This window comes from Macaca nemestrina, chromosome 20, assembly GCF_043159975.1.
Source record: "Macaca nemestrina isolate mMacNem1 chromosome 20, mMacNem.hap1, whole genome shotgun sequence".
In the NCBI taxonomy this organism is placed as follows: domain Eukaryota; kingdom Metazoa; phylum Chordata; class Mammalia; order Primates; family Cercopithecidae; genus Macaca; species Macaca nemestrina.
This window is the reverse complement of record NC_092144.1, coordinates 51,388,899-51,413,016: the sequence shown is the minus strand read 5'-3', so window position 1 is coordinate 51,413,016 and position 24,118 is coordinate 51,388,899. Positions and strand designations below refer to the sequence as shown.

The following is a 24,118-nucleotide window of genomic DNA, read 5'->3' as shown; positions in this document are numbered from 1 at the left end:
ACCAGACTCATCTCCTCGGCCGGGTGAGAGCTCGCAGCAGTGGGTGGTGGGCGAGTTCCAGCGTAGGCTACTGCACACTAAAGGAGCCCCAGGGCACACAGGAAGGAGCGCTCTCCTTCCAGCCCGCGCCGCTCCCGCCCTAGCGCAGGCCTCAAGGCTCTTCGATCCCTGCAGACCCCTTAGTTTTCCTTCCGCCCTCTCCGTCCACCCAGCGCTCTCTTCCCCGTCCCGCCCCGCGGCGCCCTCACCCGTTTCTCTTATCTCTTGCAGCCCCTGCCGCTCTTGACACAGACCCTCGGCTCTGGGCGTGTGGGACCCCTCACTATCCACACCTCCCATTGGGCGGTGCCCTTACCCGTGGCGGCCAATCAGAGCCCGCAGCGCAGGGCACGCGACCTTGCGCCTGCGTGTTGCCACTCGGGCGGGGCTCCGGGAGTTATCCACGCACACATCTGTGCCCTGTGGGCGGGGCGCAGGGCGAGGAGAGGCGCCGGCGCAGTTCTCCGGGACGCTGTTGGGCCAAGCGTCGGAGAGTTCTGTAGACAGACGCGGGCAACCTTTGGGGAGCGTTGGGCTCATGGAGTGAACTGGGCGGCGGGAGACCTTGACAGAGGTGTCATTTCTTTTTTTTTTTTTTTTGAGACGGAGTCTCGCTCAGTCGCCCAGGCTGGAGTGCAGTGGCCGGATCTCAGCTCACTGCAAGCTCCGCCTCCCGGGTTCACGCCATTCTCCTGCCTCAGCCTCCCGAGTAGCTGGGACTACAGGCGCCGCCACCTCGCCCGGCTAGTTTTTTTTTTTGTATTTTTTAGTAGGGGTTTCACCGTGTTCGCCAGGATGGTCTCGATCTCCTGACCTCGTGATCCGCCCGTCTCGGCCTCCCAAAGTGCTGGGATTACAGGCTTTGGGAGGTGTCATTTCAAAGCTGAAGAGACGGAGCATTTCTGAGAGTACAGCTTTAGAGCCCGACACACTTGGAGTTTCGCCTCTCCAGGCCTCAGTTTTGTTGGTGTGAAGTGAGCTTGAGTCACAGCCACCTCAAAGGTTGTTTAGGGGATTGGATGATATCACACATGCACAGAGCTCGTACACTGTAGGCGCCCACTACAACCCACTTAGCAAGACAGAATCCTTCACAGTTTGTTAAATTGCTTTCCTATCTTTCCTACTCTTCGTTTGATTTAATGATAGTCCCTTACCAGGCCCTCCTTGTGAGTTTAGCCCAGGACTATGCTTCCGTAGCTTACCATTGCCATCCATTTGTTTCACAAGTAGGGAAACTGAGGCCCAGAGAGGGGAAGAGATTTTTTGGGGGCTTTGTTTGTTTGAGACGGAATCTCGCTCTGTTGCCCAGACAGGAGTTCAGTGGTACGATCTTGGCTCACCGCAGCCTCCGCTTCCCGGGTTCAACCGATTCTCCTGCCTCAGCCTCCCGAGTAGCTGGGCTTACCGGCATGCATCACCACGCCCGGCTAATTTTATATTTTTTGTAGAGACGGGGTTTCTCCATGTTGGTCAGGCTGGTCTTGAACTCCCGACCTCAGGTGATCTGTCCGCCTCGGCCTCCCAAAGTGCTGGTATTACAGGCGTGACCCACCGCGCCCGGCGTTTGTTTGTTGAGACAAAGTCTCGTCCTGTGGCCCAGGCTGGAGTGCAGTGGCACTATCTCTGCTCACTGCTCCCTGGTTCAAGTGATTCTCTTGCCTCAGCCTCCCAAGTAGTTGGGATTACAGGGGCGTGCCACCACGCCCGGCTAAGTACAGACAGGGTTTCACCATGCTGGCCACGCTGGTTTCGAACTCCTGGCCTCGTGTGATCCGCCCACCTCGGCCTCCCAAAGTGCTGGGATTACAGACGTGAGCTACCGTGCCCAGCCGATTCTTTTGAATTCACTGCTGCAGTTCAGGCAGAGCCAGTACTGGGCCAGTGCTAGGCAGGACCCAGGTTTCCCGACTCCCAAGAGGATTTAATTCCGGGGGTGAGAACCGGTCCAGGGAGGGGACTTGTCTCAAGCACATGCAGGCCCTGACTTTGAGTCACCTAAATGGGGGGCGTGGCGACCGTCACACACAAGGCCCCGCGGTAGGGGACACGCATACACCACAGCCTAGACGCCGATTCCCCGACAGACCCTCTCTAGTTGTTGCAAGTTAGGGAGCGGGTATCTGGGCGACCCCGGAGGGCAGAGATTGGAAGAGGTTACGGAGAGGCTGTTTTGGCTCTGGGTGGAGACGTCTGACTGTGATGGGGGTCGTGATGGACGCCATCGAGATGTGCACAGTCGGAATGGAGGGTTCTGCTGCCGCCTGGAAGGAGGTATCCGTCCTGAACGTGAGATGAGCGAGTTCCGGTTTTGATCAGGGGAAGGAACTTCTAGACTGGGGGCGGGATTTCCAGTTGGGATCACGAGACAGCACAGTTGAGATGTAGATCCCTGGCTGTCACTAGAAGTGAGGGACAATCTAATGGAGGAGTGCCCAGGACCAGATCATATAAGGCCTAGGAGTTACTGGGAGCCAGGAATGTAGTGATTGTGTTCCTTTGCCACGGGCAACTAGGGGCGGTGGTGATGTGGGCGTCTAGCTCGTGATCAAGAGGGGGCTGTAGTTAATGAGATGAGTAGTTACAACTACTCGTGACGTGGCGCTACATGGTCCCGGAGGCTTGAGTCACGGGCGGGAAGTAGGGACCTGGAACCGGGTACCACATACAGCCCCAAATGCGGCGCGCTCTCGCTCTGCGCAAGCGCAGCACCCGCGAACCAAGACGCTTCTGTTGGGGGCAGGTCAAGCGGCCCAGGAAGGGCGGGGCTTGGAGGCATCGTTCTGCGCATGCGCTTAAGGGGCGTGGCGGTCGCACCTGCGCGAGTTGGGGGAAGGAGGAGGGGCGAGGTGACGCAGGCGTAATAATAGAGAAGGTGCCAGAAAGATCCAAAACAAGTGGCTGCGGCCGTCGCCCAGGAGTCACCGGACGCCAGAATCTGGTGAGGATCCAGAGAGGCCTAATGGTGACTGGTGGCGGGTAGACAGGACCAGGCTCTGGGAAGCAGGCGGGGCCGCCCTTGCAGGGCGAGGGGGTCGGGTTCGGACGATACCACCTGTGTGGAGCAAAGGGGCTGCCTGGGTCGCTCTTCCGTGGAGGGGGCAGAGGGTCACTTTCGGGCGGTACCACTTGCGTAGAGCCGGGGGACTCATCAGACAGTACCACTGGACGGAGCAACGGGGCTCGTCTGGGCAGTCCTACCCAGAGTCAGGGGCAGTCGGCAGGGAGCCCCGGGGTGGACCCCGAGGTTTCTTTGGGCCGCATCGTTTGGTCGGGTCCGGAGGCGAGCTCCGAACGTAGCACGGTGGGGGGGGCAGAAGCAAAGCGGGCTCCGGCGTCCCGACCTGTTCTTAGGGGACCTCGGGCGGGACCATTCCCTCCCGGGGGAGGGGGAAACCGAGGCGGTTGGGGGTGCGGGAGCGGCCCTGCCCGGCGCGACTGGGCGGGGGAGACGCGCTGGCGGTGTGGGGTTCGGGCCTCCGCGTCGCTGACCACTGCCCCCTCCTCGCTGTGTGGGTTCTAGGCCGGGTTCTGAGCTTGTTCCGCCTCCCTCCCCCGGGAATGGCGCTATCCGGGTCGACCCCGGCCCCGTGCTGGGAGGAGGATGAGTGCCTGGACTACTACGGGATGCTGTCGCTTCACCGTATGTTCGAGGTGGTGGGCGGGCAACTGACCGAGTGCGAGCTGGAGCTCCTGGCCTTTCTGCTGGATGAGGCTCCTGGTGCCGCCGGCGGCTTAGCCCGGGCCCGCAGCGGCCTAGAGCTCCTGCTGGAGCTGGAGCGCCGCGGGCAGTGCGACGAGAGCAACCTGCGGCTGCTGGGGCAACTCCTGCGCGTGCTGGCCCGCCACGACCTGCTGCCGCACCTGGCGCGCAAGCGGCGCCGGCCAGGTACGGTTGAATGGGAGGGTGTCACACTTCCCGGGAGGAAAGGGCCTGGCTCCCGCTGGGCCTCCTGGTGCCTGCAGCTTATGTCCCATTCCACCACTCCCTCTTCCCACAATATCAATGAGAAACACAAGAGGAGGGAAGCATGGCTTTGGGAATTTGGCCACATCAGTGATGACGATTATGGCCACTGTTTACGGAGGACTTGTTTCATGCCAGGCACAGCTGTTAGCCCTTCATATGAACTAGTGCCTTATAGCCTCCCAGTAATCCCACAAGGAAGTCCTGTTACTGTCTTCACTGTAACCAGGAAAATAACAAGTTCAGAGAAGTTAAGCAGTTTGCACATGTAATAACAATCCTGTTTGCTGGGTCTAGGGGGTACAGGATGATGGGGCTGACAAGGTGTTTGTTCCATGAAGTTTAAGTTTAGTGGGACACTCAGACAGAGAACTTATTTTTAGATGCTGTTTTAGGAAGACTAAAAATAATGGAATAGAGAGAGTTGGGAGAGCAGCAAGGTGAAGGGAGGCTTTGTCCTGAGGCTGCACTGCCAGCCATGCATAGACCCCAGGGGAGAAAATGCCAGGGAGCATCCAAGGCCCGAGGTGGGAATTTGGCATCATCAGAGGCCAGTGTGGCAGGAGCAGAGGGGACCCAAGCTAGGGGAGAGAGGGAGGTAAGTTATGAAGGGGCTTGCAGAGACCGTAGCTGGAAAGTGTGGGAGCCAGAATTCAAACCCAGCCAGCTTGTCCCCAGAGTTGATGCCCTTAATCCTTGTGAAGGAAGTGCCCCTGGAGGATAGCAGTCTTGAGGTGAGAAGCTAGGAGGGGTTCAGGCTGCCAGTAGCCCTGTGCATGCCTAGACCAAGCCTTTGTCTGGGTTGCTAAAGGGGCAGTGGCTAGTTTGGGGAGGGGGGATTATGGCCTTCCCTGGCCCAGAGTAAGCCCATAGGATTTAGATAAGCAGGAGAAGGACAGCTCTAGGGAAGAGCTGACAGCGTTTTTGGATATCTATGTCTGAACATTAGGCTCTAGAAGAGAAGATTTGCAGAGCCTGCACAGAGGCCTGCTTACTCCTTGGGGAGAGCTGGGGGCAGTTGATGCCAAGGCAAAGGGCCATTACAAAGACCCTGACCATGACTATTAACAGAATAACCTTGACAGTTTGAGCTGCCATAGACATGGGTTAGATTGCCCCAAGTGGTGATGAGTTCTCTGTCTCAGGAGGCATCTGAGCAACCTCTGCAGGAGGTGTTTCAGAATGAGTGGGTATTTGGGCTCTGACTTCTGGGGAACTTAGGCACCCCGTGGTGCAGGCATTCTTCCCAGAGTGGGAATTAGTGCCAGGAGACTGAATGCTTCTTCCTGTTCTTCTCTTCCTCCAGTGTCTCCAGAACGCTATAGCTATGGCACCTCCAGCTCTTCAAAGAGGACAGAGGGTAGCTGCCATCGCCGTCGGCAGTCAAGCAGTTCTGCAAATTCTCAGCAGGGTCAGTGGGAGACAGGTGAGCCCAGCTAGGTGGGTGTGATGGCCGTATCCCTCTTTTCCTTATGAACTGTGCCTATCAAGGAAGGGGCCTGAGGGGTTATTCTGTCTCATTTTCACTGTGTGTGTGTATTATATGTATGTGTGTGTTTTTATTGCTACAAATACTGTGTTTTGAAGCAACATATAGAATTGTTGCACATGGTTTCATATTTCTTTTAAATGGTATTACATTGTGGGTATTACTCTGCACCTGGTGGTCTTTCTAGATGTGTCTGAGATTTATTCATGCTATCTCCAATTGTTTTCTTTTAATTGCCATGCCCCAATTAACTTATTTATTCTCCTCACCGCCCCTAATTTTTTTTTTTTCTGTTTGTTTTTTTCAAGATAGGGGCTTGGTCTGTCACCCAGACTGGAGTACAGTGGTGAAATCATAGCTCTCTGCAGCCTTGAACTCCTGGGCTCAAGCTATCTTCCCTCCTCAGCCTGTTAAGTAGCTAGAACTACAGGGGCATGCCACCGTATCTGGCTAATTTTTTCATCCTTTATAGAGATGGGGTCTTTCCCTTGTTGCCCAGGCTGGTCTTGGACTCCTAGCCTCAAGCCATCCTCCTACCTCAGCTTCCCAAAGTGCTCGATTACAGACATGAGCCATCATGCCCAGCCACCCCTATTTGGTTTTTTTGTTTGTTTGTTTTGAGACAGAGTCTTGCTCTGTCGCCCAGACTGGGGTGCAGTGGCGCAATCTCGGCTCACTGCAAGCTCCACCTCCCGAGTTAATTGCTTTCTCCTGCCTCAGCTTCTCGAGTAGCTGGGACTACAGGTGCCTGCCACCATGCCCAGCTAATTTTTGGTAGAGATGGGGTTTCATATGTTAGCCAGGATGGTCTCGATCTCCTGACCTCGTCATCCGCCCGCCTTGGCCTCCCAAAGTGCTGGGATTACATGCATGAGCCACCGCGCCCGGCCTGGTTTTTTTTTTTTTTTTTTTTTTTTTTTTTTTTTTGAGGCAGAGTCTCAATCACTCAGGCTGGGGTGCAGTGGTGCAATCTCTACTCACTGCAACCTCTGCCACCCAGGTTCAAGCAATTCTCCTGCCTCAGCCTCCCAAGTAGCTGGAACTATAGGCGTGTGACAGCGTGCCTGGCTAATATTTTTGTATTTTTAGTGGAGATGAGGTTTCACTATGTTGCCCAAGCTGGTCTTGATCTGCTGGTCTCAAGAAGTCTGCCCACCTGGGCCTCCCAAAGCGCTGGGATTACGGGCATGAGCCACCGTGCCCTGGCCACCTCTCTTTTTTTCTTTTTATTATGTGAAATTTCAAACATAGAAGTTGAAAGATTAGTACAGTTAACATCTTCCACTTAGGTTCAGTAACTGTTAAGATTTTCCTACTTTTGCTTTATGTGTATATGTAATTCTGGATTTTTTGTTGAACCCTTTGAAAGTAAATTACAAGGCCGGGCGCAGTGGCTCAAGCCTGTAATCCCAGCACTTTGGGAGGCCGAGGTGGGTGGATCACGAGGTCAGGAGATCGAGACCATCCTGGCTAACACGATGAAACCCCGTCTCTACTAAAAATACAAAAAACTAGCCGGGCGTGGTGGCGGGCGCCTGTAGTCCCAGCTACTCGGAGGCTGAGGCCGGAGAATGGCATGAACCCGGGAGGTGGAGCTTGCAGTGAGCCGAGATCCGGCCACTGCACTCCAGCCTGGGCCACACAGCGAGACTCTGTCTCAAAAAAAAAAAAAAAAGAAAGAAAGTAAATTACAGACATCAGGATGCTTTACCCCTAAATTAGGCATCCATGGAGAATAAGGATGTTTTCCTTTACCACTTTAAGACCATTATACCTAAGAAAATAAACACAAATTCTCTAATATTCTAACGGTCAATTTTCACATATCCGCAGATTGTGGGGCCGTTCAGAATCTGTTCATAGTTGAGTTGGCATGCATTCCGTTGTTATGTCTCCTTAGTTTCCTCCCGTAGTGCAGAAACTGTCCCTATACCCCATACCTTTTTCTTTTTCCTGTAACATTGATTTATTCACCCTAGCAGGCCGGTTGTTTTGTAGAATGTCCTGATTGTTTATCTATTTCCTGATGGAGTCATTTAACTCGTCCCTCTTTCCCTTACATTTCTTATTAAATGGGAATTGTGTCTGAGGCTTGGTTAGATTCAGTTTATACGTTTCTGGCAGGAATAATCCTTGGTTGCTGCCATCTAGTTCATACTGGAGTACATCCCCAGGCATGTATGGCCTGGCTTTTCTGATGTGGGAAAATTTGATCACCTGGTTAAGCGGATGTCTGCCATGTTTGTCCATTGAGAAGGGACGTTTAGTTCTCGTGGTTAGTAAATAGTCTATGAGATGATACTTTGGCACGTCCTGTTCCCTAATAGCCATTTACTCAGTGGGTTTCACATGTGTGAGCTCCTTCTGAACCAGTTATCACATTGGTGTTTATAAAATGGTGATTTTTCTAATTCTTTTTCTTTTTTCTTTCTCTTTCAAGAGGTATTCCCCCAATGCCCCTTTGAGTTTGAGTGTCACTATAGACCCGTACGCTATTTACGGACTTGTTATAGTCAGTCTTCTGAAGGTTCCAGTTGGCTAGCCTCTTGTGTCTTCTTCATGTGTTTATATTGTTCTTTGGGTGCTTCCTGCTTTGTGGCACTGCAAGATGTCCTGGGCTCACTTTGAACTTTCCCTTCCCCACCCTAGAATCAGCTGTTTTTCTTTTTTTTTTTTTTTTTTTTTTTTTGAGACGGAGTCTCGCTCTGCCGCCCAGGCTGGAGTGCAGTGGCCGGATCTCAGCTCACTGCAAGCTCCGCCTCCCGGGTTTACGCCATTCTCCGGCCTCAGCCTCCCGAGTAGCTGGGACTACAGGCACCCGCCACCACGCCTGGCTAGTTTTTTTTGTATTTTTAGTAGAGACGGGGTTTCACTGTGTTAGCCAGGATGGTCTCGATCTCCTGACCTCGTGATCCGCCTGTCTCGGCCTCCCAAAGTGCTGGGATTACAGGCTTGAGCCACCGCGCCCGGCCGAATCAGCTGTTTTTCAAGGAAGCTGTAGTATTTAGAGACCAAAACCTGGGTGCTGAGTGTGTATATTGTTTCTAGGTTCTTTCAGTGAATAGTGCTAGAGACTTTACTTTTCAAAAAGTTTCTGTTAGTATTTTAAATTTAAGATTAACATCATAGCCATGTTTGGTGGCTTATGCCTGTAATCTTAGTGCTTTGGGTGGCTGAAGCAGGAGGATTGCCTGAGGCCAGGAGTTCGAGATCAGCCTGGGCAATATAGTGAGACCCTCTGTCTAAAAAGGTAAAAAACCTGGCTGGGTGCAGTGGCTCACACTTGTAGTCCCAGCAGTTTGGGAGGCTGAGGCGGGTGGACTGCTTCAGCCCAGGCATTTGAGACCAGCCTGGGCAACATGGCAAAACCCTGTCTCTATAAAAAATACAAAAAATTAGCCTGGCATGGTGATGTGTGCGTGTAGTCCCAGCTACTCAGGAGGCTGAGGTAGGAGGATTGCTTGAGTCGGGGAGGTGGAGGTTGCAGTGAGCTGAGATCACGCCACTGCACTCCAGTCTGGGTGACGGAGCAAGACTCTGTCTCAGAGAAAAAAAAAATGAGCTGGGTGTGGTGGCATGCCACTGGTCAATAGAAGGAGACCCAGACTCTAAACAAAGAAACAAGAACGTTACAAATACTTTTTTTTGAGATGGAGTCTCACTCTGTCACCCAGGCTGGAGTACAGTGGCGCCATCTCAGCTCACTGCAACCTCTGCCTCCCAGGTTCAAGCGATCCTCCCGTGTCAGCCTCCCGAGTAGCTGGGACTACAGGCACACACCACCACATCCAGCTAATGTATTTTTAGTATTTTAGTAGGAACGGGGTTTCACCATGTTGGCCAGGCTAGTCTTGAACTCCTGACCCCAGCTGAACTGCTTGCTTTGGCCTCCCAAAGTGCTGGGATTTTATGTGTGAGCCACTGCTCCCAGCCAGACTTTTTATTATTATTATTTTGAGAAAGAGTTTCACTCTTGTTGCCCAGGCTGAAGTGCAATGGCGTGATCTCGGCTCACTGCAACCTCTGCCTCCCGGGTTTAAGCAATTCTTCTGCTTCAGCCTCCTGAGTAGCTGGGATTACAGGCATGTGCCACCACGCCCGACTAATTTTGTATTTTTAGTGGAGACGGGGTTTCTCCATGTTGGTTAGGCTGGTCTTGAACGCCCGACTTCAGGTGATCCGCCCGCTTTGGCCTCCCAAAGTGCTGGGATTCCAGGCGTGAGCCACTGCACCTGGCCCCAGCCAGACTTTTTTATACTAAAAGTCTTTCCTCTTAATAATATTGTGATGTGGATTTGTTTGATTTATTTTACAATGGTAATTAAATAGCATCAAAATAACAAAGTCAGTACAACTGCTGACTATATCTAGTGAATGAAACTTAGATTTTATTTGTGTTTTTTGTTCTCTGAGCATATCCCATTGAGATTTTACAGTCAGAATGTTCTTCAAGTTACTTGAATAATCTTTCATCTGATTATTCATGTTACCAATTATGTATACAATCCCCTTCCTCCCTCCCTCCCTCCCTCCCTCCCTTCCTCCCTCCCTTCCTCCCTCCCTCCCTTCTTCCCTCCCTTCTTCCCTTCCTTCCTTCCTTTTCCTTCTCTTCTTCCTTCTCCCTTCAAGGGTCTAGCTCTGTTTCCCAGGCTGGAGTCCAGTGGCGCAAACATTGCTTACTGCAGCCTAGACCTCCTGGACTCAAGCAGTCTTCCCACCTCAGCCACCCAAGTAGCTGGAACTACAGGCACGTGCCACCACACCTGGCTAATTTTTTTTTTTTTTTAATAGAGACGGATTTTTCCATGTTGCCCCAGGTTCCAGGTTGGTTTTGAACTGCTGGGCTGTAGGCTGCGATTACAGACATGAACCACAGCATCCGACCAGGTTCATTTTCTTCTGTGTTTAATTTTCTTTTTTCTTTTTTTTTTTTGAGACAGGGTCTCACACTGTTGCTCAGGCTGGAGTGCAGTGACACAATCTTGGCTCACTGCAGCCTCCGGCTCCCAGGTTCAAGCGATTCTCCATCCTCAGCTTCCCCAGTAGCTGGGATTACAGGTGAGCACCAACATGCCCAGCTGATTTTTGTATTTTTTGTAGAGACACGTTTCACCATGTTGGTCAGACTGGTCTCAAACTCCTGATCTCAAGTGATCCACCCACCTCGGCCTTCCAGAAGTGCTGGGATTATAGGTGGGAGCCACCGCATGCCTGGCCTGTTTGTGTTAATTTTATGGTTTATTTCTTTTAACTTTTTAAATGTGTAAATCGGTTACATGAGTCAAAAGTCAAAACTGAAGCATGGGGCCGGGCTTGGTGACTCAACGCCCATAATCCCAGCACTTCGGGAGGCCAAGGCAGGTGGATCACTTTAGGTCAGGAGTTCCAGACTGGTCTGGCCAACATGGTGAAACCCATCTCTACTTAAAATACAAAATTAGCCGGTTGTGATGGCAGACACCTGTAATCCCAGCTACTCGAGGGCCTGAGGCAGGAGAATTGCTTGAACCTGGGAGGCAGAGGTTGCATTGCGCCACTGCACTCCAGCCTGGGCAACAAGAGCGAAACTCGATCTCAAAAAAAAAAAAAACAACAAAAAAACAAATATGAAAAGTGTTTTTTGACCAGGCACGGTGGCTCACGCCTGTAATCCCAGCACTTTGGGAGGCCGAGGCGGGCGGATCACAAGGTTAGGAGATGGAGACCATCCTGGTTAATGCTGTGAAACCCCGTCTCTACTAAAAAATACAAAAAATTAGCCGGGCGTGGTGGTGGGCGTCTGTAGTCCCAGCTACTCGGGAGGCTGAGGTGGGAGAATGGCGTGAACCCGGGTGGCGGAGCTTGCAGTGAGCCGAGATGGTGCCACTGCACTCCAGCCTGGGAGACAGAGCGAGGTTCTGTCTCAAAAAAAAAAAGAAAAAAAAAAGAAAAGTGTTTTTAGACATGTCATTTCTACTGTTGGGTGCCCGTCACCCCCAGTTCATTCATTTCTAGTCTGTGCTTCCAGTGTTTCATTTTGCAAATATATATAATCTTAATTTCCTTCTTTTCTTATGCAAAGTGCAGCACATTGTACACACTTATTTGTATCTTGCTTTAAATCCTTAAACAGTCTATCTTGGAGATCTCCCTATATTCCTGTTTTTTCTTGCCAGATATGTTGTTCCCAGGTTTTCATCGTGATAAACGATGCCCTGGTGGCGGTTGTCGTGTTTGTCTCCTGGTGTAAGTGTGCAGAGATTTCTCTAGGGTCCCATCACACCTGGAGTGGGCCTGCTGCAGCATGGTAGGGTGTATTCATGTGCCCTTCCTAGATGATACTAGTTGGTACTCTTCATCTTTTAGAAAGGGCCACTGAAGAAGGGAGGCAGAGTGGCTCAGTCAGGGGCTCAGCACCAAGAACACCTTGAGTTATTTTCCAGGCATACAGCTGGGCACTCTAGCTGTCATCCTAGTCCTCAACTTGCCCCATTTTTTTCTCCTCAGGCTCCCCCCCAACCAAGCGGCAGCGGCGGAGTCGAGGCCGGCCCAGTGGTGGTGCCAGACGGCGGCGGAGAGGGGCTCCAGCCGCACCCCAGCAGCAGCCAGAGCCCGCCAGACCTTCCTCCGAAGGCAAAGTGACCTGTGGTAGGTGTCTGCAGGCCTTGGCAATGCGTGCCCCGGGCGGGCTACAGAGGGTGGGAGAAATGAGCATTTTTCTGGGGCATATGACACACTTGGCAGATGGGTGGCAGCTCTCATTCACCACAGTGGAATTCTTGTCCTTTCTCTTGCCATCTTGCCTGTCTGCATCCTGTCCATCGTTGAAGGATCAGATCTTGTGCCACCTCCTTCGGGAAGCCTTTCCTGACAACCCCCTGCCCTAGTTTCAGTTGTGTATTCAGTAAACATCTGCCTGGGTTTACTTATTCAGACGTTTCTTGTGCAGTGGCAGCATATCACAGGCTAAAAAAACGACGATCCTGGATCAGGCTGCCTGATTTACATCCTGGTCTTGGCACTTAAATAAGTTGTCCAACCTCAGGCCAGTAATTGAACCTCTGCCTCAGTTTCATTTCATTTCTTTTTTTTTTTTTTTGAGACGCTGTCTCTCAGGCTGGAGTGCAGTGGCGTGATCTTGCCTTACTGCAACCTCCGCCTCCTGGGCTCAGCAGTTCTCCTGCCTCAGCCTCCTAAGTAGCTGGGATTACTGGCACCCACTGCCACGCCCAGCTGATTTTTGTATTTTTAGTAGAGACGGGTTTCACCATGTTGGCCAGGCTGGTCTCGAACTCCTGACATCAAGTGATCCACCTGCCTCGGCTTTCCAAAGTTCTGGGATTACAGGTGTGAGCCACCGCGTCCAGCCATCCACCTCAGTTTCCACATCTGTAAAGTGAGGCTGATAATCGCCTCCCTGTTTGGATTGTTGGGAGAAAACAGATTTACCCACGGTATGCCTGGAGCAGCGCCCAACCTGGCACACGCTGTACGAGGGTTTATTGTTCTCACTGTTGCTGCGCAGTATGCCTGGGGCAGGAGTGCTGCAGCGAGGGTTCCCGATCTTATGGAGCTGACCTAGTCAGGTGACCAGTGAGACTGAAGATCATTTTAGACAATGATAAGCGCCACGAAGAGAGGGTGGGAGCATGTGGAGGAGCCAGGCTGGGGCCGGAGCAGCTGGGCCTGGAGGATCACGGCAGGGATGACAGTTTGGATTTTATTCCATGCACCAGGCACTGTCAATGGGTTTTGAGCAGGAGGGTGACATGATGTGATACCTCTTCAAGGAACTCTAACTCCATCTGGAAAATCAGTTATTAAGCAAGTTAGGGTTTTCAAAGTGTTTAGCACGCACTGGGCATCTAGTAGGTGCTCTGCTAGGTGTGTGTTAAGTAGATTAATCGCTTGAAGAGGCTGTGAGGTCTGCAGAGAAGGACTGGGCAGAGGTCTGGCCTGGGGGTCGTGTTGGAGAGGGTGAGAAGTGACCTAGGAAGTAAAGAAGGGCACTGGCCATAGGGCTGACTGTAGACACAGTGGGTTGGGGACTCTGCTGTGAGACTACTTTGACCTTGCCCTTGAGAAATTCCACTTGGTCCTGTGGGGGGGACACAGCCATGAGCACCCCCTCAACTGTAGTACTCCTTTGTCTAGTTGGGCAGCCTTTGGAAACACAGAAGGGATCAAATATGGTCTTCGAGCTCTCAGACTGCAGAGAAGACAGATCAGAAAAGTGGCAGCCAGGCTGGTGTGACAAGTGGCACAGGCATCGTGAGTGCAGGGGCTCTGGCGTGTGCAGGGAGTCCCCTGACCAGCCCCAGTTTCCTTGTGAAGGTGCCATGTCTAGAACAAGCTCAAGGAAGCTGGAAGAGGAGCTGGAAAGGGTGATCCTGGCAGAGTGACTTATGTGTGCAGTCCCTAGCCGGATGTGGTCAGGGCTGAGTCTGTCTGGAGCAGAGGCTTTGTGGGTGAGAGCGGGTTGAGATGAAGCAGGCAGGGGCCCTTGAAGGTTTGGATTTTATTCCAGGGGGCGGTGGGTGGGGGAGCCATAGAAGGGTTTATTTGTTAATTCCTTCATCCAGTTTTTATTAGTGAGTATCTTCTCTATACCAAGCACTGTTCCAGGCACGGAGGGCACAGAATTGGACCAGGTGAAGAAATTCCTCAGCCTCCAGAAGTTTACATTATAGTGGGCGAGACAGATAACTCGAAAATAAGCCAGCATAGCAGGTGGCATCAGCTAGTGACAAGTGCCCTAATGAAACATGAGGCTAGGGGTGGTGCTGAGCCCCTGTGGAGGGCTGAGGCTGCTGAGGGAGGGGAGGAGGCACTTGGGGGAAGCGGCAGGTGCTCAAGGTGGAAGGGTTCAGTGGAGGAGGCCAGTGTGGAAGCCGGAGGTCAGGCGGCCTAGTTGGAGCTGGTGAGATGCTGGCGTGTCCCATCTTCCAGGAGACCTTGGCCTGGAGGTGCTTCCTTCTGCCATCTGCAGAGCTTTCTCCAGCCCACAAAGCATGCACACCTGCCCCCTCCTAGTGCCCATGATGGCCCTCCAGGGAGTGGGCATCATGCCCACTTTGTAGATGAGGCAGCAGATACCTGTGCTGGGTGCTGTCAGAAGGAACAGACCTAGAGAGCCAGCCCTAGGTCCAGGCAGCTACGGGGGCTTGTGGGGCAGAGTTTGAGGGGGTGGTTGCCTGGTGTGACTCCCCCTCGAATCAGCCAGTAATTCCCAGAGCCACCAGGCTGGCTGGGCAGGTGAGGGAGTCATTGCCTCAAGGAAGACAGGAACAGACCAAGGGAGGCTTCGAATGTTTCCCGAGGCGAGGAGGTTGTTAACCAGGGCATGGCTAGGCCTCTGTGGGAGATGGGTGAGCAGGTCTGACTGCTGACTCACCGGGCAGGGTGGGGCTGGAGTGAGGTTCTCCCCATCTGGGCTCCTGTTTTTCCCTCTGGAAAATGGGATGGCGGCCAGGCACAGTGGCTCACGCCTGTAATCCCAGCACTTTGGGAGGCCGAGGCGGGCGGATCACGAGATCAAGAGATGGAGACCATCCTGGCTAACCCGGTGAAACCCCGTCTCTACCAAACACACACACACACACACACACACACACACACACTCACACACACACAAAATTAGCAGGGCGTTGTGGTGGGTGCCTGTAGTCCCAGCTACTCAGCAGGAGAATGGAGTGAACCCAGAAGGCAGAGGTTGCAGTGAGTCGAGATCGCACCACTGCACCACTACAGCCTGGGCAACAGATATAGGCTCCGTCTCCAAAAAAAAAAAAAAAAAAAAAAAGGGGATGGCTTACTTTTAGAGAGGCCAAATGCCAGAGGTGGAAGGCCTGACTGAAGAAGAGGCCTGCCATTCTTAACCCCTCTTCAGCTGTGATACCTGTGACTCCCCGCCAGCTGCCCTCCATTGAGGGATAGAACTAGACAAACTCCCAACTGCCTGAGACAGTGAGGAAGGGCACCTTGGTGGTCCTAGGCTTGGACACAGGACATCTGAGCGACCGTGTCCTTCTCAGGGTCTGTGGTGGGCACTACACACCTGGCCGTGAGTTCTCAAGACAGCCATTGAGGTGGGGTGACATCTTGCAAAGGAAGAGGCATGCTCAGGGAAAGGCAGTCACTAGTCTCAGTGGCAGGGGGCAGAGCTGGACTGAAACTTGGGTTTGTTTATTTGTTTATTCCATATGTATTTATAGAGTGTTTAGTATTTGCTAGGTTAGCAGGGATGGGAGGCCCTGCCCTCATTGAGCTTGTGTTCTGGCGGGAGAAAGCCAAGGGAGAGATTTCAGATGTCAGGGAAAGGATGTTCCCGATGGAGAGGACAGCGGGAGCACAGGCCCAAGTGGGACGTGCCAGTGCTCAAGCGAAGCGTGGAGGATGGCAAGGAAACTGGCAGGAATGGAGGAGACCCCTAGGAGAGGGAACCAGGGCAGATCCTGCGGGGCCTGGGTTTTGCATTTCTTTTAATTATGGAAAGCAGTTGGAGGATTTGAATGACAGGATCAGTTTTGCTTCTCCCCTGCAATTTTTTTTTTTTTTTTTTTTTTTAATTATGAGACAGGGTCTCAGTCTGTCACCCAGGCTGGAGCACAGTGGCTCAATCTCAGCTCACTGCAACCTCCGCTTCCCAGGTCAAGTGATTCTCCAGCCTCAGACTCCTGAGTAGCTAGGACTGCAAACATCACCCACCATGCCTAGCTAATTTCTGTGTTTTTTTTTTTTAGAGGCACGGTCTTGCCCTGTTGCCCAGGCTGGTCTTGAACTCCTGAGCTCAAAGCGATTCACCTGCCTTGGCCTCCCAAAGTGCTGGGATTACAGGCATGAGCCACCGCCTGGCCCCTGCAATTTTTTCTGTGGAAAATATACCAAAGTGAATAGACTAGCTTCAGCCATTGTCAACTCATGACTGATCTCAACTTAGGATAATTAGGAATTTTGGAGTCAATTCTGGTTGCCCTATGATGTCATCTGTAGATGTTTCCCTGTGTATTTTATGTTTTTGAGATGGAGTTTTGCTTTTGTTGCCCAGGCTGGAGTGCAATGACACGATCTCAGCTCATTGCAACCTCTGCCTCTCGGGTTGGAGCGATTCTCCTGCCTCAGCCTCCCGAGTAGCTAGCATTACAGGCATATGCTATCACACCTGGCTAATTTTGTATTTTTAGTAGAGATGGGGTTTCTCCATGTTGGTCAGGCTGGTCTCGAACTCCCGACCTCAGGTGATCTGCCTGCCTCGGCCTCCCAAAGTGTTGGGATTACAGGTGTGAGCCACTGTGGCTGGCCAAAGATAAAAATAGGGTTTCACACCAAAAAAGATTAATAACTCCTTACTATCAAATATCTGATCAGTGCTCAGATTTTCAGTTGTCTCATAAGTGTAGGTTCTCTGAAGTCTGTCCTTTCCCCTACCATCTGTCTTTCTCTGCCTTGCATTGTATTTTTTGAAAGCAGTTGTCCCGTAGCATTTCCCGAAGACTGGATTTTGCTGACTGTATCCTGCAGTAGGGTTGATTCAGTGTGTTCTACCCTGTCTTTTGTATTTCCTGAAGATTGGTAGTAGGGTCTGGAGAGGCTTGATCAGATTCTGGTTTGATGTTTTGTTTTCCTCAAGCCTGCTTCTGAGGGTGTGTTGTGCCCCTCCATCAGGAAGCAGGTGATGGCTGCTTATCCCTCTCTGGAGTTGGAGGCAGCTTCTCCTCATTGCCTCAAATCAGTAGTTCAGTAGGAGTTGAAGAACTTTCCATTTGACATGATGATGCTGGCTTTGTTGTGGAGAAGAGATGAGTGAGGCAAGCCAGGATGCTGGGAGGGGTCCCACCATTGTCCAGAGGGGGCTGGTGCTGGTCCTGGTGTGGTGGCAGGGGCAGGTGTGGGGTCTCTCCACTGAAGCACATTGGCCACCTCTCTCCAGCAAGGCTGGAAGCCCTCCAGTACTGTGGAAGCACAGGTCCTCTTTTTCCCCAGCCCACCTGTGTTAGTTCATTTTTGTGTTGCTATAAAGAAATACCTGAGACTGTGTAATTTGTAAAGAAAAGAGGTTTATTTGGCTCACGCTTCTTCAGGCTGTATAAGAAGCATGATGCCAGCATCTGCTTCTGTTGAGGACCTCCGGAAGCTTCCACTCATGGTGGAAGGCCAAAGGGAGCTGGCTTGTCACATGGCAAGAGGTGGGGGGTGGGGGAGCTGCCACACACTTAACCAGCAGTCACGGGAAATACCAGAGCAAGAACTCACTCGTCATCAAGGGATTCATGAGGGACCCAGCCCCATGATCCAACACCTTCCATCAGGCCCCACCTACAATATTGGAGTCACATTTCAGCATGAGATTGGGAGAGAACTCACATCCAAACCTGATCATCACCCAACTAGGAACTCTTGGAGAGAGGACTTGAATGAAGTTCATCTCTGGGCTCCCAGACACACCCAGCCCAGGACCTGCTCCCTCGAACTTCGCCCTGGTCCCCCACTGAGTAGCCCATTTCACTTGATGTCCCATCTGCCCCGAAGAGAGACTGGTGAGGTGGGGGTGGGGGACAAAAGGGTGCCGGGCCCACCTGCGTGGAGGAAGCAGGAGCAGCTCTCCTCTCTAGGAAGGCATGGCACCTGCCCCTGCCCTCCCAGGGACAGGGAACTTTTCCCCACAGCTGCCAAAGTGGAAAAGATGCAGCCAGCTCCCGGTCCAGCACACATGGTGCTGGATACTCTTCCCGCCTCCCTACTCAGGGCCACACTGGACAGTTCCTCCACTGCTCTCCGTGTCTACTGCTCTCATCCTGGACAGCCACTTGTGACCCTTCCCCACCTGCTGCCGTGGCCCTGTTTCTACTCACCTGCCACTTCACAGCACAGCTGGAGTCGTCCCTAAGTCAGCAGGTCCTGCCTCTTGTCCTCTCTGCATGCCTGGCCTTCCTGGCCTCCCCTCTTTCCTTGCATTCAGCCCCAAATTATCACAATAGCCCCATGTGGGCGGCTGCTAGGGGGAGCCTTGTTTTACACAGGAGGCCACCGAGGTGCAGAGAGGTGTGGTCACCTCCAGAGGCCATAGAATCTTGAGTCTGCTGGCGATTGGGATTGAGATCAGCCTCCCTGACCTGGCTGCCAGTTCTCCTCTAGTGCCCTTCTGCCCTCCACGTTCCTGCCACACCGGCCCCTCAGCCTGTGCAGGCCTGAAGTTCATTTCCTCTCTGGACTTCCATGAATGCTCATCTCTCCTGAGAATGCCATTCTTTTTTTCTCTCTTGTTTTTCTTTCTAAACCTACTTGTCCTCCTTCACATTTTACTTCAGATGTCATTTTCTAGAGAGATCTCTGATCCTTTCAATCTGAACTATAACTTGCTCTGTCTAATTTTCTCTGCTGGCCCTCAGATGTCTTTTAGTTGTGTATTTGATGTGTATGGTTCTGTGTGAGGTAGCAAACAGGATGGGGTAGTTAAGAGCGCAGATGCAGGAACCAATACTTCAGGTAAAATTCCAGCTCTGCCATTTCCTGTCTGGTGGCCTTAGGCAGGTGACTCAACTTGTGTGCCTCAATTTCCCCATCTGCAGAAAAGGGATAATAGCATCACTTCATAAGGTTGTGGGGACAATCCAAGGGGTCGGCAGATGTGAAGTATGTAGTACTGTGCCAGCCCATAGTAAAAGCTATATGCAGGTGTCACCTGTTGTGATTATTTTGGGGAGGGGTAAAGCACATGATTGGGTGCTAAGGGTGGAGCAGAGGCTCAGAGAAGGCTCACCTTCTCCTATTGCCTGGTGGCACCTCCCTGTCTTTTCCCTGTGCACCATGATCGTGCTTTCCAGCTCAGAGGTGGGAGTGTGGTCTGCTGAAGGATTTGCTCATCTGAAAACGGGGCTGATGAAGTGCTCTGAGGATTAGATGGGCTGAGAGAGGAAAGCCCTTGAGTAGAGCCTGGCTTGTGGGGAGTGCTTCCTAACTGTGGGTTACACGTCTCCCCGTCCCACTTGTGGCAGGGCCCTCGTGTCACTGTAGCATGCCTGGCATTCATGAAATATCTGTTGAATAAGAGATTGAGGCCGGGCGCGGTGGCTCACGCCTGTAATCCCAGCTTTTTGGGAGGCCGAGGCGGGCGGATCACAAGGTCAGGAGATCGAGACCATCCTGGCTAACACAGTGAAACCCCCGTCTCTACCAAAAATACAAAAAAATTAACCGGTCGTGGCTGGGCGCAGTGGCTCAAGCCTGTAATCCCAGCACTTTGGGAGGCTGAGACGGGCGGATCACGAGGTCAGGAGATCGAGACCATCCTGGCTAACACGGTGAAACCCCGTCTCTACTGAAAATACGAAAAACTAGCCGGGCGAGGTGGCGGGCGCCTGTAGTCCCAGCTACTCGGGAGGCTGAGGCAGGAGAATGGCGTGAACCCGGGAGGCGGAGCTTGCAGTGAGCTGCGATCCGGTCACTGCACTGCAGCCTGGGCGACAGAGCGAGACTCAGTCTCAAAAAAAAAAAAAAAAAACACAAAAATTAACCGGTCGCAGTGGTGGGCGCCTGTAGTCCCAGCTACTCCGCTGGCTGAGGCAGGAGAATGGCATGAACCCACGAGGCGGAGCTTGCAGTGAGCCGAGTTCATGCCACTGCACTCCAGCTTGGGCAACAGAGCGAGACTCTGTCTCAAAAAAAAAAAAAAAAAAAAAGATTCAACGGGGGCACAGAGATCTGCTCTGGCCTTGTCCCTTTCCCCTGTCCACTGTGACATGGTAGGGGCTCTGGGTGAATTGAGAATTTACACCAGAGGTTCACGCTGGGGAGAAGGACAAACTGAGAGAGGACTCAACTCACTAGCTGAGCCTTGGCAAGTGTTCTGGATGGAGGAGGTAGACAGGTCATTTTCTAAGTAAGGCTCTTGTTGGGAACATTTTCTTGTGACTCGAGTGCAGGGTATGGGGGGACATGGGAGGGGTTGGAGGAGTCCAAGGAGGAGGTTGGCTTAGGGACCCATGAGAGAGAGGTGAAGGCCTGGGTGAGGGCCATAGTGGTAGGGAGGTGGGTGTCGAAATTACAGTTCCTGTTTCTGGGAGCCTTCTTTGTCGTAGGGCTGTGAGTCAAGCATTTTACGAGTTGCCTCATTTAATCCTTGTGACCTCAATGTGCAGCAGGGACCTCTTGTTTGTTTGTGTGTCAGATGGGGAAACAGGTTCAGAGAGGTGAGGTCACATGCCCAAGGCCCCACAGCTTAGAGAGTGGCAGAGCTGGGACTCACCTCAAGGTCTGTAGGACTCTGCCACCCTGCCCTGCCTCTGTGGCCAGCCACCCCTGTGTGGCCTGGAACAGGCGCTGCTTCTCCCAGCCCCCTGCTTTCCTACCCACATTGATTGAGGTCATGGCCAGTTGCTTACTGGAGTCAAGGACTCAGTCAAGGACCTGGTCCTCTGGATGGAGACAGCTGGGCCTGAATGCCGTGGGAGGGCCCGGGGGCTGAGGCCGGGCAGGCTTCCCTGGGCATTGAGTGGAGAGGATGGGGTTCCCCTAGAGCCAGAAAGAGGAAGGGTTTGGGGTGGGAGGAGGAAGTGGGCAGGGCTGTGAGGTTGTCTTGGGGAGCAGGGGCCTTGCCTTCTCTTTTCTGCTCAGTGGCTGACATGGTCTATGAAAGTTGAAGAGAGCCACAGCATGAGACGTTCCCTCCCAGAGCCTCGTTTCCTTATCTGTCAAGTGGGCTAACGGTGGCCCCTGCCCCACAGGGCTGATTCTACTGCATCCCCAAGGGTCAGGTAATTGGCATATCAGAGGGGTTGATGGCTGCCATTCCAGGAGCACCCCTTGGACGCTGTGTGCAGTGTTAGCTTGTTCCTTTCCATCCATTGCTCTTTTTAATCTTCTTAACAGCTCCTCACAGCAGGAATTGTCCCCTTGTTTAGGCAGGAACCCATGCTCAGAGAGGTTGTGACTTGTCACAGGTCACACTGCTGAAGGCTCCTGTGTGGGAATCCACTTCATTAATTGAGGAGCCTACTCTCAGGGACATAGGAGGTTAAATGACCTCTGTCAGGCACTGCCATTGCCTGGCCATGTGACCTTGGGTGAGTCACTTCATTTCTCTTGGCCTCCATTTCTTCATCTGTAAGTTGGAGGTAATAGGGCCTGTCCCACAGGGTCATTTGTAGGTTAAATGAGTTTCTGTGATTCAAGTACTTGGTGTAGCGCCTGGCAGATAGTCAGCACTCTGAAAGTGTTGGCTACTGCTATTTCTGGCTCACAGCTAATCCTCAGGACAGCCTCACTGGGTGTGTAGAGAGAATTGGGGTACTGTCTCTAGCCCAGGTGATGGGTGAGAATTCAGAAATCCTGGAAGAGAGGTGGTAAGCGAAGTTCATGATTACAGGATAGCCTCAGAAGTCCAGTGTCCTGTCCCCTGTGCACAGCTGCCACCTCATTTGGGCATATGTGGGGACAGCTGTGACAGAAACCAACTCAAACTGGCTTTAGCAAAAAGGGGAGTTGAGTGTAGCTGAAAATCCAGCTACGATCATGGGCTAATGTGATGACCTCAGGAATCTTTTTCTCTCCGCGGCTGGCCCTATGTAGGCTTCCTTCTCTCCTCTTGGCACAGTGGCCCCCAGCAGCTCTGGGCTTCCAGCCCATCATCTTAGTAGCTCTGTGGCAAGAGAGCACCTGACTCCCAGTAGAGCCAGCACAGGTCCAGCCGCAAGCCTCCCTGGCCTGGTCAGGACCCTGCGCGTCCGCAGTGGTGGCTCAGGTGCATGGGAGGGATGGGGATGTGGCTGGCACCATGTGAATCTCATTATTTGGGGGCTAGGTGTGAGGCTGGTTGCCTAAAGGCAAGTCCTTTAGTTCATGCATTAGTTCTTCACAAATACATATTGAGCCCCCACTATGTGCCACAGTTACACAAGTGAACAAAACAGACAAAAACCCTCTCCTTCCTGTCATCTGTCTCTCCACACTGAGTGTAGAGACAGATGATGACCAGATAGTAACTGACAGAGGAGGTTAGAAGGTGATAAGTGCCTTGGACAAAAAAATGGAGCAGGGTGTGGGACCTGGTGTGCTGTGGAGAGGGCTGGGTGGGTGGTTACAGTTGTAAATAGGTTGGTCTAGGTGGGCCTTGTTGGAAAGGTGGCTTTTGATCAAAGACCTGCAGGAAGAGAGGGAGCAAGTGTTGTGCAGATCAAGGGAAAGAGCACCCCTGGCAGGGGAGAGGCTTGTTGGAGCAGTGAGGAGGTGGTGGGGCTGGAGAGGAGGAGGATGTACTTGGTCAGGGAACCCACAGAGCTGGGGAGGCTGTGTCAGGACTAGGGTGTGGCTACCGGAAGTGGGTGGAGGGAGAAGGCTGGAGGGAGGAAGGGTGGTGGTGGTCCCCGTAAGCAGTGTGTCTAGTGTTGGCCCCCTCCCTGACAAATCCCTCCTTCCCCTGCAGACATCCGGCTCCGGGTTCGAGCGGAGTACTGCGAGCATGGGCCGGCCTTGGAGCAGGGCGTGGCATCCCGGCGGCCCCAGGCGCTGGCTCGGCAGCTGGATGTGTTTGGTCAGGCCACCGCGGTGCTGCGCTCAAGGGACCTGGGCTCCGTGGTTTGTGACATCAAGTTCTCAGAGCTCTCTTATCTGGACGCCTTCTGGGGCGACTACCTGAGTGGCGCCCTGCTGCAGGCCCTGCGGGGCGTGTTCCTGACTGAGGCCCTGCGAGAGGCTGTGGGCCGGGAGGCTGTTCGCCTGCTGGTCAGTGTGGATGAGGCTGACTATGAGGCTGGCCGGCGCCGCCTGTTGCTGATGGAGGAGGAAGGGGGGCGGCGCCCGACAGAGGCCTCCTGATCCAGGACTGGCAGGACTGATCCCACCTCTGAGTCTCTGGGCCACCTTCTCCTGGGAAGACGACCATCTCTACCCCTAGAGGACTGTCACTCCAGCATCTCTGAGGACTTCGACAGGACCAGGACAGCAGGCCCCTTGACAGCCCCTCCCACAGGATGTGGGCTCTGAGGCCTAAACCATTTCCAGCTGAGTTTCCTTCCCAAACTCCTCCTACCCCCAGGTGTGCTCCCTTAGCCTCTGGAGGCAGGGGCTGGGCCTGTATCTCAGAAGGGAGGGGCACAGCCACACATTCACCAAAGGCCCCTGCACATTGTATCTCTGATCTTGGGCTGTCTGCACGCTCACAGGTGCACACACTTGCTCATGCTCACACTGCCCCTGCTGAGATCTTCCCTGGGCCTCTGCCCTGGCCTGCTTCCCAGCACACACTTTGGCCTAAGGGCTTCTCTCTCAGGACCTCTAATTTGACCATACCCAACCTGGGCTTCAGCCACACCAGTGGGCACTGGAGCTGGGGTGCACATGGGGCCTGCTCACCTTGCCCACACATCTCCAGCCAGCCAGGGCCCTGCCCAGCTTCAATTTACAGACCTGACTCTCCTCACCTTCCCCCTGCTGCCCAGAGCTGGACATAGACTTGCACTTGGACTGTCATCTGGAGTGTCACATGGGAGTGTTGTGGCAGCATCAGACCAAGGCCTACTGTTGCACATGGGGCCAAAACCAGTAAACAGCTGCCTTCTTTGAAAGGGAATGCAAAGGCTTTGGGGGTAATGGAAAAGATCTTTTACAAATGATACCAATTAAACTGCCCTGGAAAGGGCATAGGTGGG

At 52.9% G+C, this 24,118-nt stretch overlaps 2 protein-coding genes across 7 annotated transcripts in view; one reads left to right on the top strand and one right to left on the bottom strand.

Moving 5' to 3' along the window:
• LOC105495269 (zinc finger protein 526) overlaps positions 1 to 3,117 on the bottom strand; it is a 9,163-nt gene extending 6,046 nt beyond the window's left edge. Inside the window, exon 1 of one of the 4 annotated variants that reach the window (XM_011764579.3) lies at positions 3,095 to 3,117. The gene's annotated coding sequence lies outside the window, so the exon portion shown is untranslated. Of the gene's footprint in view, positions 1 to 2; positions 352 to 1,244; positions 1,377 to 3,094 lie in introns of those variants that run through there. The other 3 variants (XM_011764577.3, XM_011764575.2, XM_011764576.2) reach the window with 3 other exon arrangements.
• Positions 1,716 to 24,118, top strand: LOC105495268 (death effector domain containing 2). Of its 3 annotated transcripts, XM_011764573.3 has the most exons (6): positions 1,716 to 2,313; positions 2,783 to 2,980; positions 3,563 to 3,928; positions 5,313 to 5,432; positions 11,982 to 12,122; positions 22,894 to 24,118. In XM_011764573.3, the coding sequence occupies exons 3-6, from the start codon at positions 3,601 to 3,603 to the stop codon at positions 23,283 to 23,285; spliced, it is 981 nt and encodes a 326-aa protein (XP_011762875.2). In that variant the 5' UTR covers positions 1,716 to 2,313; positions 2,783 to 2,980; positions 3,563 to 3,600; the 3' UTR covers positions 23,286 to 24,118. The 3 variants fall into 3 exon arrangements, with proteins under 3 accessions (XP_011762875.2, XP_011762876.2, XP_070944303.1); XM_011764574.3 differs by lacking the exon at positions 2,783 to 2,980; XM_071088202.1 differs by lacking the exon at positions 1,716 to 2,313 and having other exon boundaries at positions 2,401 to 2,980.

Bases quoted from the DNA above. Each gene is read 5' to 3' on its own strand.
- LOC105495268 (XM_011764574.3), top strand. From the start codon at position 3,601: ATGGCGCTATCCGGGTCGACCCCGGCCCCGTGCTGGGAGGAGGATGAG. The intron at 3,929-5,312 runs GTACGGTTGAAT...CTCTTCCTCCAG, and splicing joins GCGCAAGCGGCGCCGGCCAG to TGTCTCCAGAACGCTATAGC. The intron at 12,123-22,893 runs GTAGGTGTCTGC...CTTCCCCTGCAG, and splicing joins CGAAGGCAAAGTGACCTGTG to ACATCCGGCTCCGGGTTCGA.